This window comes from Lissotriton helveticus, chromosome 1_1, assembly GCF_964261635.1.
Source record: "Lissotriton helveticus chromosome 1_1, aLisHel1.1, whole genome shotgun sequence".
NCBI lineage: Eukaryota > Metazoa > Chordata > Amphibia > Caudata > Salamandridae > Lissotriton > Lissotriton helveticus.
This window is the reverse complement of record NC_136057.1, coordinates 1,895,086,242-1,895,100,907: the sequence shown is the minus strand read 5'-3', so window position 1 is coordinate 1,895,100,907 and position 14,666 is coordinate 1,895,086,242. Positions and strand designations below refer to the sequence as shown.

At 49.1% G+C, this 14,666-nt stretch overlaps 1 protein-coding gene across 4 annotated transcripts in view; it reads right to left on the bottom strand.

Moving 5' to 3' along the window:
* Positions 1-14,666, bottom strand: part of TPR (translocated promoter region, nuclear basket protein) — a 728,231-nt gene that overhangs the window by 326,523 nt on the left and 387,042 nt on the right. For all 4 annotated transcript variants that reach the window (XM_078642622.1, XM_078642637.1, XM_078642629.1 and 1 more), the window contains exons 34-35: positions 8,592-8,797; positions 8,036-8,097 (exon numbers count right to left, since the gene is read on the bottom strand). In XM_078642622.1, coding sequence (XP_078498748.1) covers positions 8,036-8,097; positions 8,592-8,797 — 268 coding nt within the window. The remainder of the gene's footprint in view (positions 1-8,035; positions 8,098-8,591; positions 8,798-14,666) is intronic.

The following is a 14,666-nucleotide window of genomic DNA, read 5'->3' as shown; positions in this document are numbered from 1 at the left end:
ATGAAGCAGAAGCATTGCTTAAGAATTCTCTAGATTCATTCTGGCATTTGGGACTATTCTAAAGGTGAGCAATCTATGGTTAAAATAATTCATCAGAATTGCCATTTGATTGAACTGGGTTAATCTTTATTGGAAGGGGGTGCAAATGTATTTAGTGGCAAGACCTTACATTAAACTCCCTGCAACCACAAAAATAAGCCTAACAGCAAATTGTCCACTTTTGGCCTTTTTCTGATGATTGGATTTTGAACGTGCACACATTCTTTTACAAGACCATCCAGGGCTGTCAGTTTTCCTTCTCACTCCCACAACACCAGAGTGCTTAGAGACGATAATTCCCAAAATATGCTTCCTATGAAAGACACAGTGGTGCACACACCTTTCAGAAGGATGCACAGAGCAAGTGTGTGGTGCAGTAGTTCACGGCAAACCCAAATGCACTGTGCATCCTGCTGGCCCACAGATATTTTCTTATGCCTAAATCAAGAGTGAGTTATGAAACAATCTACCTTGTTAAACCTCTGAATGAACCTACATCTACCAGCAAAATTCCCTTTTTGTTTAACACTTTAGAGTCCTCAACTCTGCCCTCAAGATTGTCATCTTTATAATCACAGAATTCATATTGGCATAGAGCATTTAAGAAGGCGCGTGCCCCTGGAAGAGAATGCATGAGTGGGGAGGGGAAAAGGTGTGAACATGGTGCCACAACATATGTGGTTATATTGCTAGCTTTAAACGTAAGAGACCACATTAAGCATTGAGACAACAAAACTCAGAAGTGCTGGAGGGAAAGGATAACATTTGCAAACCGAATTTAGTACAGAAAGTTTGCTTGGCTTCATAATGAACCGAACAGAACAAGATCACCGATCAAGAAAAACCAAAGCAGTCAACCCCTCGTTACCTATAAACAGCCACAACTATAAACTTGTTTTAATGGTACTACTGTACTCCAATTATTCAACAAGGGGAATTTGAGAGCTGTTATTTTCTTCTCCATCTCTTCTACTGCAACATTGTTGCACTGCTCCTTTGCATGAGTATTATTCTCTAACTGTTCTGGTGTGCCCACCCGGCGTCCAATTTCCCGATAGTGTGGCCATTGCAGTAATCTTTCACTGAAGTGTTTCAGTGCAACTGTATTCATCCAGTCAAAAAATAATATTTCATCACACTCACCTGACCATTTCCTCCACTGTTTGCACTTGTAACAGCTCTGTAGAAGAGAATTTGTTTTAATAGCTTGCCCTCTTGGTAGCCTACCTCTAAACACTTTAATTAATCTGGTTCCTGCCAGAGACCCAGCACAAGAATTGCCTCCAATATTTTAAGATGTCTGAGCCATCAATAACTGTGGACCGATGGGGAACATTTTTGTTGACTAAGAGCTTGTATCTGGACTTTAATTGGTATTGACTGCCACCTTCTTATAGCCATATAGTTTCTTTACTATTAGGTTGTCCCTCTTTTTGGAAATTACTGAAACATAAGCCACTTTAACTGCTCAGCAATGCCAATTATGAATGCACTCAAGAGCACAGACTTAACCAGTCTCATGTAGCAGCTAATCAATGATGTATTCGTTTTTCAACTGACCGATGTGTGAGATCACCCACTTTTGTGCAACTGTTATGATGCATAATACGGATGTTTGCTAGGTCAAGAAACATGCCAGTAAGAGTTCTCACAGGCGGATCGATCTTCAGCTCAGCATACGACTTTTCCCATTGAGGACTATTACTTTGACGACATTATGAGGACTTACTGAGTTGCTACAATGGCCATTATGGTTGCAGGTCATTCTGCCTTGGAACCAAAAGTCATTCTGTGTACAACTTACAGTGTTTGATTGTCTACTTATTAAGATCAGTCAGCCATGATTTTAGCGTTTGAATGAGCCTTAAGGTAATTTTGAGATATATTTACCAAATAATACAGGAAACAGGGGCTACCTTTGAGAGTTTTATCCATCTGATCACTAGCAGTGAAAGCTTCTTCCGGTTTATGATAGCATTTCAGAATCACCATAGTGTCTTTCTGATAATTCCATTTAGCTTGGACCTATAGTAGTATAGTTTTATGCCCTGGTGCACAAGTTACTACTTGTGTAACGATATATCTGTAAGAGACATTAGTTAGTGATAGATTCCTTACCTTAGAATATCCCCAGGCGTCAGACTGGATCCGGAAATTTTTGCGTAGCAGTACCCTTGCGCGTCGGTAGGCGTAGTCTGCGGCTCCGCGTCAGTCGTCGGCATCGTGGGCGCCGTGATGACGTCGGAGTACTTAGACGCCGCCTCCGCGTGCTGACGTTAGTTCTTAGACACAGCTTTTCCGCGCCAGAAGCGCCGAGCCATGTTAAAAACCAACCAAAACCAACACTGGTGTCATTGAAACTAGGGCCCTGAAAGGGGATGACCTTAACCCTAGATATCGGTTCACAGAACGGGGAGGATGGGTGGGTCGGTAAGGAATCTATCACTAACTAATGTCTCTTACAGATATATTGTTACACAAGTAGTAACTTGTGCATCTGAAAGACACGTTAGTGATAGATTCCTTACCTTAGAATAGATACCCCAGCAATACCAACCCCGGTATTTGGTATGCGAACCAATAATCACACCAGAAAGTCCTGGAGGACGGAACGGCCAAAGAAGCCATCCCTCCGGACTGGACTGTCCAGGCAGTAGTGTCTTGCAAATGTGTGCAGCGAGGCCCACGTAGCTGCCTGGCAAATGTCCTGCAAGGGCACTCCCCGGCCCAGGGCAGTTGTAGTAGCCGTGGCCCGGGTGGAATGAGCCCGCAATCCAACAGGGGGCTCCTTTTTAGCCAGGGAGTAACATGCCTTCTTAGCGCTCACGTAACCAACAAAGAGTTGGTCATCCACCCGGAACTGGCGTGTGCGATCCAAATAGAATGAAAGCGCACGTTTTGGGTCCAGACGGTGGAGCCGCTCTTCCTCTTTAGAGGGATGCGGAGGCAGGAAGAAGGTGGGCAAGGTGTTAGACTGCCCGATATGGAAGGCCGTGACCTGTCGCAGCAGCAGGGGACGGTCCTCCACCCGAACCTGTCCAGCCTCCACCTCCATGCTTGGAGATTGAGCGGCGACAGTTGCCTCCTGAAGTCTGTAATGTCATTCTGGCAGCCAGGCGACCCTCCACAAAGTCGGTATACGCCTGCAGGTGGAACAGATTTGTGGCATGGTGCACAGCAAAGGCTGTGGATCCTCTTGCTGCCCCTCTTTCTGAGGTTCTTCTCTTCCTTCTTTCTCTTGCCCAGCAGGGCTCTGCTCTGGGCACTATCAAGGGCTACCTTTCTGCCCTTTCAGCCTTTCTAAGGCTGCCTGATCAACCTTCTTTGTTCAAGTTCCCTATTGTAAATCGCTTTCTGAAGGGCATCTTCATAGCTTCTGAGAGGATGCAGGAGGCCCATCAGCCCCAGAAGCCGCAGCGTCAACCTGACCGAGACCCGGGATAAATGCCGAAAGAGTGGAATCAGAGCCTGAATATCCTGGACCCGCTGTTCGGGAGGATAAACCCGAAACTGCGCCGAGTCGAGAACCGCTCCGATGAAGAGGAGCTTCTGAGAGGGGCACAGGTGTGACTTTGGCACATTGATGGAGAACCCCAGCTGATGCAGGAGGTCTGCCGTCGTCTGGAGGTGGCTGACGAGTGTCTGAGGCGAGCCCGCCTTCAACAACCAGTCGTCGAAGTAGGGGAAGACTGAAACCCCTAACCTGCGCAGATGAGCTGCGACCACCGCCATCACCTTTGTGAACACCCGTGGGGCGCTGGTAAGGCCGAAGGGGAGCACGGTAAACTGAAAGTGCTCATGGCCAACTGTGAACCGCAGGTAGCGCCGGTGGGCCGGCAGAACGGCGATGTGGAAATAAGCGTCCTGCAAGTCCAACGTTACCATCCAGTCTTCTGGGTCCAGGGCAGCTAGGACCTGAGCCAGTGTCAGCATTTTGAACTTTTCCTTCCGGAGGAAGCCGTTGACGTTCCGGAGGTCCAAGATAGGGCATAGGCCCCCTTTGCCCTTCTTCGGCACCAGAAAGTAGTGTGAGTAACAACCACACCCTACTTCTGGCCCAGGAACGCGCTCGATGGCCCCATTGGCCAAGAGGGCCGTACCAGGAGGGCTTTGAGGCGGATGCCGCGGGGGAAGGTGTGGACTGACCTAGCCGTTGTCCCCGACTGCTGCCACGGCGGTTTCCACGGCCGCCACCGAGTTGGGTATTACCCTGCGGCGCGTGGCTGGCAGCACGTGTGGGGACACCACTTCCGTGGCCACGAAAGGAGTGAAAGGCAGCCGATTGCTGGCGCGGGGCCGAGAGGCCCAAGGACTTGGCCGTAGCCCTGGAGTCCTTAAAGCGCACAAGCGCATGTCTGCCTTTTCGCCAAAAAAGGCGACGCCCATCAAACGGCATGTCCATCAGAGTATTCTGGACATCAGCCGAGAAGTTGGCGGATCTCAACCAGGCGTGGCGACGAATCGCCACCGGCGTTGCCATCGCTCTGCCCAGTGAATCGGTGGTATCCAGTCCACACCGAATAGAATAACGTGCCGCATCTCGACCCTCCACAAGGGCTTGGCCGAGTTTAGCCCATACCTCCAACGGGCATTCTGGCAGCACATCCGCGACCGTGTCCCACAGGGAGTGGGTGTAGCAGCCCAAGAGGCATGCGGTGTTGGAAGACCGCAGTCCCAAACTTAGGGAGGAGAATACCTTCTTGCCGTATTGCTCATACCTCTTGGATTCCCTGTCCGGCGGAGCAGACTGGAATGCGGTCTGGGAATTGGAGGCCTGGATCACCAGGCTCTCAGGGGTGGGGTGGGTGGACAGTAAACAAGGGTCGCCCGGGGCCGGGCAGTGGCGTCTGGCCACGTTCCTATCTACAGGCAAACCTGTAGCGGGCCTGGACCAAGTGCCCAAAAGAACGTCGGTCAAGGCCTCATTAAACGGCAGCAGAGGCTCAGCCGAGCTTGACTGCGGTTTAAGGACCTCAGTGAGGAGGTTAGTCCTCACGGCCGCGACGGGGAGTTTAAGGCCCAAGGCCTTGGCCGCCCGCGTCAGCACCACACTATAGGCAGCTCCCTCCTCCCTAGCCACGGTAGGCGGGGAGACAAAGCCAGTGTCTGGTGATGTGTCCAGACCACTGGCATCCCCACGTTCACCTGTCCAGTCCGTGTCAGAGGGTCCTCAGACCCCTCCCAATCCTCCTCATCACCCATCTCCTGGTACCCAGGGGTGTCAAATGATGGGGCCGGCTCATGAAAGATAAACTCTCCGAACGGCATCTGAAGCGGCGCCGGTTCGAGGGAGGCCTCGGGGACGGCGCCACCCGAAGACGGCGCCAGGGGTGACACCTGAGGGGCCGGCGCTGGGGAGGTCGTGAGGTCCACCGGCGATGACCCGGAACCGGATCCAGTGGGGCCCTGCGGCGCCAGGCCTGAAGGCGCCGAGGCCGAAGCACTCGGCGGCGTCGGGGCCGGAGCCCCCGACCCGCTAGGGCCTCCAGACGGGTCCGCTGGGCCCGAAGGTGTCGCGGAGCCCGTCGGGGTAGTGAGGGACCTCATGGGGGGGGGGGGGGGGGGGGCCCGACTGCCGGAGTTCGAGTCGCTTGCGGGACCGCCCCCGCCTAGCTTTCGAAGTCATGGCCCGGCAGTCGGAACAGGTCTTATCGTCGTGGTCGACGCCGAGACAGTGGAGACAGTGGAGACACCGACGGTGAGGGTCCGTGACCGACATCAGTCAGTCGCAATCCTCACAGTGCTTGAAACCTGGCATCCCTATCGGCACCATTCGGAGTCGAAGACTCGAAAAAAAACGATCAAAAGAGATCAAAAAAGTTTAGTCAAAAAAGACTAAGGTACCCCTTTTTCCGGATCTGCGCTGCTGGCGCGGAAAAAAGAAGAACTGACGTAAGCACGCGGAGGCGGCGTCTAAGTACTCCGACAACGTCATCACGGCGCCCACGACGGACGCGGAGCCGCAGACGACGTCTACCGACGCGCAAGGGTACTGCTACGCAAAAAATTCCGGATCCAGTCTGACGCCTGGGGATATTCTAAGGTAAGGAATCTATCACTAACGTGTCTCTTTCAGATGCTTAAACATTTCTAATTTCCAGTCATGTGGAGTGGCAGGTCGTGCATCCAGTCATATTGAGAACTGGCCAGATCATTAACCGATATGATTTCACCATGTTCACTTTTAGTCCTGTCCAGTATAGATCTGAACTGCTCTAGCATCATGGCCGATAACACTGCAGAAATTCTTTCACTAATACCTTATTCGATATGTGGCATTCTAAGTTTATCACTTAACGGCAACATGCCTATATCAAGTTGGTCACTACCAAATTTTGGGATAGTCTTCACAATCAACTCCTTGGTAGTGATTGGGAGAAAGTCACATTCTTTTGCAGCATGGCACAATTCTAATAAGGTGGGATCAAAAGGTCCTGGCACATTTTCTCAAGATTCAGGTGTCAGTTCACTACTACCCACTGTTTTGCCTAGCGCCAAGCCCTTAACGGCTTTTGCACCACCATCAGTGTGTCAAGTTACTTAGCCTAACACTGAAAATCTGTTCACAAGGTGTACATCTTAAATAGGTCAGTATTTACTTGTGTCACTTCCTTTACTGCTACAGTGAAGTTTCTGTACTATGCTGCAAATGTGTCGGTAATTGAGTATTCCACAGGGGTCAAAATCCCTAAAACATGGTTGTTCCCCACTATCTGATATTTGTCGCTTGTTGAGTCTCCCAGTCTCTCTTCTGGTTTCTGGCTGCGCTGGGACGCCTTGTCACTGAGGCAGCCATGCGCATTACAAATCCTGTATAAATAAATAAATGAGCATGGTTGTATGCAGTTTCTATCATCATTAACTTGGAAAGAAGTCTGATAGCACGGTTACTTTCATTAAGTCTGGTCATATATTCTACAGTCTCGCAACCTGAGTCTACCCCTCACGAGTCTCATTTCTTCCTCAATAGTTCCCATCTCTCTATGCAGACATGTTCTGACTCGCACATGGATCCTCTGCACCTTCCTCGTAACACATCTTTTAGCAGGATGTGCTCAGTAGACCCTGCATTTTTTCCAGAAGAAATTCCAAGCCACCTTCCTCAATTCCTCACTAGAGGCTCCATCACTAATAGATTCAGCCTGCAATTGCTAGGAAAGGCTTCTTGTGTTGTGCTTAATCCTCGTAGTCCATAATTGTTAAAGGGCTGTTCCACCAAATAGTCGGTATCATTAAAGTCACCCAGTGGATTAGTGTTAAAAAACCTCAATAATGTTTTACTGCTTGGGTGAGGGTTGACAAGCGTTCAGTGACACACCATCACTAACTGAACACAGATGTTCCATAGAGCAATTCCACCTCATCATACAGCTGATGAATGAATTGTAAGGAAGTGGAAGAAAACCTAGTAGCCCTAGATGAGTAAAGAACGGTCTATTAAAATATATCCCCGCTCAAAAGCACATCATCAATCCAGAATACGTTGCCTAAGGGATTCACAGCAAACAAAAAAGGCATGTTTATCAGCGGAATGATTTATACTTCGATTTCCTAATGTAACAAATTCCACATTAATCATAGTAGTAAAGTGCATCACTTTAGAACTCTGAATAGTTCACACCTAAGTTTTGACTAAGAGTTAACTATTCTACACTAGGCTAGCGTCCACAAAAAAGTACACTTTTGGGGAAAGCCACTTCCCTACCTTTGAATAACAGGAGAGATGTGAATGAAGTCAGGTCTCTTTAGTTACACATTGGTGGTTCTAGAGTACTGCTAATTTTGTTAGAACATACTGAGATACGTATTATCAGGAAGAAGATGGAGATCAGAGGTCTTTGGTCCACCAACAGGAGAAGAATACCGCTTGATGGAACGAAAACCTAAACCGGACATGCTTCCTCCCAACACTGGAAGATTGTTAAATTATTTCCAGAGCCTGTACTAACCAGCAACTAGAATTCTGATGCAGTCATGCAAAATGTGCGTTACTTACGTTCCCCTTTCACCAGAAGTTGCTGTAGGCTTAAGTGTTATCTGGCGTTGCTGCTCTTGAGCCTATTGGAACAAAGTTTATAAACTATTAAAGGCATCTAGAGTACATTTATCACCATGTGTTAAATATTTAATGTTAACTGTAGGAAGCGTTAGATAAAAAAAAGATATAAATCAACATGCCAATTAAAAAGAAGAAATACAATAAACAATGTTTTTGCCCTGATGTGACCATGAGGGCTACGTAAACTGATAAATACATTCAGAAGCACGTTTCCCCATTTGAAGGCCTCCTAGGAGTACAGCATTTACTCAATTAAGAAATGGGTGTCAGGCTAAAAATTACATTCATGATGAAAAGATTTCATGCATGTTAACGTAGATAATAAGAAGGTTCATGAAGTAACCAACAACTTATCACAAAGATGCAATCGAAAAAAATCAATAAGTCACATATTGCAGGAGGCTCTTATTCAGAACTCACTCAGGCGCCTCTAAAATGTTTAATACAATAAGCCCTGCCATTTAGCAAATGCTAAACAGCAAGCCCTCTGTACCTTGCTTGTGGATTCTTGAGGCTCATCTCGCTGCTCATGATGCCTCTCTTGCTGCTCCCGCATCTCCCTTTCCAGGCGGCAGATGCGTCCCTCATACTGAGATTTTAGAGCACTCATCCGCACATCAAGCTCCTCCTTCTGCTGGTCCATAGCAGTGATCTTCTGCTTCAGCTCCTCAGTTTCCTTCAAAAACTGATCTTTGGCAGCTGAAGAAAAGAAAAAAAACAATTTGGGTTCACTCTAAATATAAGTACTTTAAATCAAATCACTACCTGTGGAAGATCACAGATTAAGTTTTATATCTCCTCAGGGGGGCCGGGGATAAGTTTTTATATAATGTGGAAATGTGCATGTGACTAAGGCCATCAGGAAGCCCTTATTACCGTTTAGGACTGATGAGCGACCTTTTTTCAATATCAGACTTGGATTGAGGACTTGGCTCTTGCATGGTCAGGATAATCGGACAGAATTTGTTTTTGTAAATATCTTTATTGCCATTTTAGACGTTTACATCCCCAAAGCATGCACAGTAACAATGCCCATTATGCCCATATATAGGGTGGGGGGTAACCAACTCAAAATCAGTATACATGCTAGACAAGTTAACAGTATGCCGAAGCAGTTTAGGTCTTGCCTGCACATGCGCTGCGAGACATTTAGTAGTGGGGTGTTCAACTTGCTACCAGACGCTTTTGCTGGCCTCAAGCTTGCAGTTACGCGCGTGTGCACGCGCACAGCCGCCATCTGCCTCCCTTCCAGAGCTGCATCGCTTGCGGGCACCCCTTACAGCCCTTTGAAGATGCCTTCAGCAAGAAAGTCTAATGTGTTTGAGGCCTTTTGCCGTGAGAAGCGGCCTCCCTGTAGCAGCACCGTCGCATGTGAGGTGCAGAGCGTTCACTGTTCATCCGCTCGCACAGCCCACGAGCACTTTCACTTCAGCTAGTCTAGACAGCAAACCACGGATGCTGCGGCCCATCGACGCCCACACCGAGAGTTTGATTCACCCAGGCAGGCGCGATTCACTTTCTCTGGATTCTCAGTCTGCACTTTGTGCATATCGACTTTTGGGGAGTTGCTGCCTTGGAAACACTTCCGGATGCAGAGTTCCCTGTCAAGGGGAAAATAGAAATCCCCTTTCATCACGAGAGGAACCATCACTCTGGCAGTCACCTTGAATATGCGTTGCACAGCATTAAAACCCATCTGCATAGCTGATAAGGAGTAGTTTCTGTCCTGTAACTCCAGTTCTGTAGTAGGGGTATCTCTGTTATAGTCATAATCTAGTGAATAGTCCCGCCCATGTGCGTGGACCCCGAAGCAATCAAAAATAATCTCTTAAGGTGTCGAAAAAATGCAGAACTGTACAGACACTTAAGAGAGAATTTAAAGACAGATAATGCAGCCTATATCCACAGGCTACACTGTCCAGTACTTCAACTAGAAATTCCACCAAAAATCCACAAACAGCTAAGCCTGTCCAGATTTCCCTTGCTTGAACAGCAAAAACCCCTCTGGAATGATAGAGAGGAAGACCTGGACAGACAAGCCCGATAGGCTGCCATTATGTGGCTCAAAACAGGATACTGTGCATTTAAGAGAACCTTCCAGAACTTCACAGTATCCCAGAATGCACTGCAGGTCCCTTTTACTTTCAGTTCTTTTTGAAGGCGTAACACGCCAGACCTGTAGCATTCCTTACATGAATATCTCTCCACTGGGGAGGAGGGCGGGCGCTTATGACTATAACAGAGATACCCCTACTACAGAACTGGAGTTACAGGACAGAAACTACTCCTTCTGTAGTAGGGGATCTCTGTGTATAGTCATAATCTAGTGAATAGAATGGCAAGCCCATCCCCTCACCAAAGCGGCGGTGGAGAAAGAGAAATAACACCCCTATTGTGCGAACAGATTTCGCAGCGAAGCCTGCCCAACCTGAGCGTCTGCCCTGGCATCAGTGTCCAGGCAGTAATGCTTAGCAAAGGTATGGACCGACTTCAAAGTGGCCGCCTTGCAGATCTCTGTAATTGGAACATTACGGAGCAAAGCAGTCGTGGCAGCTTTGCCACTGGTGGAATGAGCCTTAGGTTTACACCCTAAGGTCTTACCAGCTTTTTGGTAACACAATTGTATACAGGACACAATCCACCTAGAGATGGACTGTTTAGAGGTAGCAAGACCCGTCCTGACTGATCCATAATTGATGAACAATTGGTCTGACCTACGAATATCCTTGGTTTTATCCAGTTAAAATTTCAACACCCTCCTGACATCCAGGGAATGCAGGGACCGTTCCGCTGGAGAGGAAGGATTCTGAAAAAACGTAGGTAAAGTTATGGCCTGGTTAACATGAAAGTCAGATATAACTTTAGGAAGAAATTTAGGGTGAGTACGCATAACAACCTTAGCAGCATGAAATACAGTATAAGGTTCTTGGCAACACAACGCCTGAATTTTACTCACCCTGCGGGCCGATGTAATGGCCACGAGGAACGCCGCCTTCCAGGACAGGTGCTGCAACAAAGCCTTATGAATAGGTTTAAAAGGTTCCTTCATCAATCTGGACAGCACCACATTCAATTCCCATGAAGGCGAAGGAAGCCGGACAGGAGGGAACACTTTCTTCAAACCTTCCAAAAATTCTTTGATCACAGGGATCTGACAGAAGGAAGTCTGTGAAGGGCATTTCCTGTAGGCAGTCAATGCAGCCAGATGAACCTTAATGGAATGGACATTAAGGCCAGACTGCGCCAGATATAGAAGATATGGAAGGATGACATCTTCCTTACATGTCGTCGGGTCGTAGTTCTTGGACTTGCACGAGATGCAAAACCTCTTCCACTTGTAAGTCCTAGTGGAAGGTCGCTTAGCCTCCTTCAGTATGTCCATGCAATCTTCTGGTAGATTCAGATGGCAAAATTGCACTATCTCAGGAGCCATGCTGCCAAACTCAAAGACGAGAGGTTGGGGTGTAACATCTGCCGCCCGAACTTCGTGAGAAGGTCCGGCCTGCACGGCAACCGTATGTGAGGAAGGAGAGACCGGTGAAGCAGGTCCGTGAACCACCACTGTCTGGGCCATTCCGGGGCAATCAGGATCATCCGCGCCCTGGACTGGGACAGTTTGATGAGCACCGCCGGATTCAGGGGAATGGGTGGAGAAGCGTACAGAAAGCTGTTCGAGCAGTTGATCCATAACGCATTCCCCAGCATCCCCGGCTTGTAGTACCTGGAGGCGAAGTCTCGGCATTTGCTGTTTTCGGCAGTGGCGAACAGATCTACGTCTGGAGTCCCCCACCTTGCGAAGACTTCTCCTAGTACTTCGTCGTTTATGACCCATTTGAGGTTTTCCTGAATCAGTCTGCTCAGCACGTCTGCCTGAACATTCTGACACCTGGTAGATGGGTAGCAGTTATCGTCAGTCCTCTGGCTAGAAGCCAGTGCCAGATCGCCTGCGCCTCCTGCGACAGAGTGCGCGATCTCGAACCCCCCCGCTTTTTGAGGTAATATATTGTGGTCGTATTGTCCGTTTGAACAAGCAAAGAGTTGGTCCGGAAGGACGGATGAAAGGCCTTCAGTGCCAAGTGCACAGCTCTGAGTCCCAGGAAATTGATGTGGTACGTGGACTCCGTCGGGGACCACGTCCCTTGAATCTGTAGGTCTCCGGAGTGCACCCCCAGCCGTGGAGCGACGCATCCGTCACTATAGTCTGCGTGGGAATGTCCTTGTGGAAGGGAACCCCTCTGAGGAGATTCTCCGCTGAACACCACCACTTCAGAGACTGAAGAGCATGCAGAGACAGTCGTATCTTGTCGTCCCAAGATCCTTTCCACTGATCCCACTGATCCTCCAAGCACTCCTGCAATGGTCTCATGAGCAGCCGTGCGTGTGGCGTGAGGAAGATACAAGAGGCCATCGACCCCAGTAGAGAAGACACCGTCCTCACTGTTGTAGATGGAGCGGTCATAAGAGCCTGAGCCTTCCGAAGGAGTGATAATCGTCGCTCCTCCGAAGGAGACACGCTTGCTGACAGCGTATTGATGGAGGCTCCCAAGTACTGTATGCACTGGACCGGAGTCGGGACAGACTTGGACATGTTGATGTGCAACCCAGCTTGTTCAAGAGAACGCACGTCTTCTGGAAGTGCGCTTGAGCTTCCGAGAAGGAGGAGTAATTGCAAACACAACAGTGATGGACAGAATGTGGATCAATGTCACACATTCACCCCAGTCCAAAGATCTGGGCCCAAATCCATCGTTTTTCCACTCCACACCACCCTGGGTTAGACAATGGCGATATGCAAATCAGCGCTGACCCTGTGCCCCATGGGAACAGTCCAGTCCGAACTACAAAAGCCATGTCCTTCCCAGAACGGAAACAAGCATCCGAGGACCGGCCCGGTTTCGAGGTAACACCTCTCATCAGCCCGGCTAGCTTGATTCCAGTGGTGTGGAGTGCCTGGGACTCACGTCTGAGCATCCCCAGTACACTTAGAGCGGTAATTGCAAACACAACAGTGATGGACAGAATGTGGATCAATGTCACACATTCACCCCAGTCCAAAGATCTAGGCCCAAATCCATCGTTTTTCCACTCCACACCACCCTGGGTTAGACAATGGCGATATGCAAATCAGCGCTGACCCTGTGCCCCATGAGAACAGTCCAGTCCGAACTACAAAAGCCATGTCCTTCCCAGAACGGAAACAAGCATCCGAGGACCGGCCCGGTTTCGAGGTAACACCTCTCATCAGCCCGGCTAGCTTGATTCCAGTGGTGTGGAGTGCCTGGGACTCACGTCTTAGCATCCCCAGTACACTTAGAGCGGTAATTGCAAACACAACAGTGATGGACAGAATGTGGATCAATGTCACACATTCACCCCAGTCCAAAGATCTGGGCCCAAATCCATCGTTTTTCCACTCCACAATGATGGACTGATGAGGTGTTACCTCGAAACCGGGCCGGTCCTCGGATGCTTGTTTCCGTTCTGGGAAGGACATAGCTTTTGTAGTTCGGACTGGACTGTTGCCATGGGGCACAGGGTCAGCGCCGATTTGCATATCGCCATTGTCTAACCCAGGGTGGTGTGGAGTGGAAAAACGATGGATTTGGGCCCAGATCTTTGGACTGGGGTGAATGTGTGACATTGATCCACATTCTGTCCATCATTGTTGTGTTTACAATTACCGCTCTAAGTGTACTGGGGATGCTCAGACGTGAGTCCCAGGCACTCCACACCACTGGAATCAAGCTAGCCGGGCTGATGAGGTGTTACCTCGAAACCGGGCCGGTCCTCGGATGCTTGTTTCCGTTCTGGGAAGGACATAGCTTTTGTAGTTCGGACTGGACTGTTGCCATGGGGCACAGGGTCAGCGCCGATTTGCATATCGCCATTGTCTAACCCAGGGTGGTGTGGAGTGGAAAAACGATGGATTTGGGCCCAGATCTTTGGACTGGGGTGAATGTGTGACATTGATCCACATTCTGTCCATCATTGTTGTGTTTACAATTACCGCTCCAAGTGTACTGGGGATGCTCAGACGTGAGTCCCAGGCACTCCACACCACTGGAATCAAGCTAGCCGGGCTGACGAGAGATGTTACCTCGAAACCGGGCCGGTCCTCGGATGCTTGTTTCCGTTCTGGGAAGGACATGGCTTTTGTAGTTCGGACTGGACTGTTCCCATGGGGCACAGGGTCAGCGCTGATTTGCATATCGCCATTGTCTAACCCAGGGTGGTGTGGAGTGGAAAAACGATGGATTTGGGCCCAGATCTTTGGACTGGGGTGAATGTGTGACATTGATCCACATTCTGTCCATCATTGTTGTGTTTACAATTTCCGAGAAGGAGGAGGCCTTGATCAACCAATCGTCCAGGTACGGGTAGACAAACACCTTGTTCTTCCTCAGGTGCACAGCTACTACTGCCATGCACTTCGAAAATGTCCTGGGCGCAGACTTCAGCCCGAATGGCAGTACTGATAATGATTGGCGCCGACTTGGAATCGCAGGAACTTCCTGTGTTTGTGGGCAATGGGCACATGGAAGTACGCATCCTGTAGGCCTATAGCACA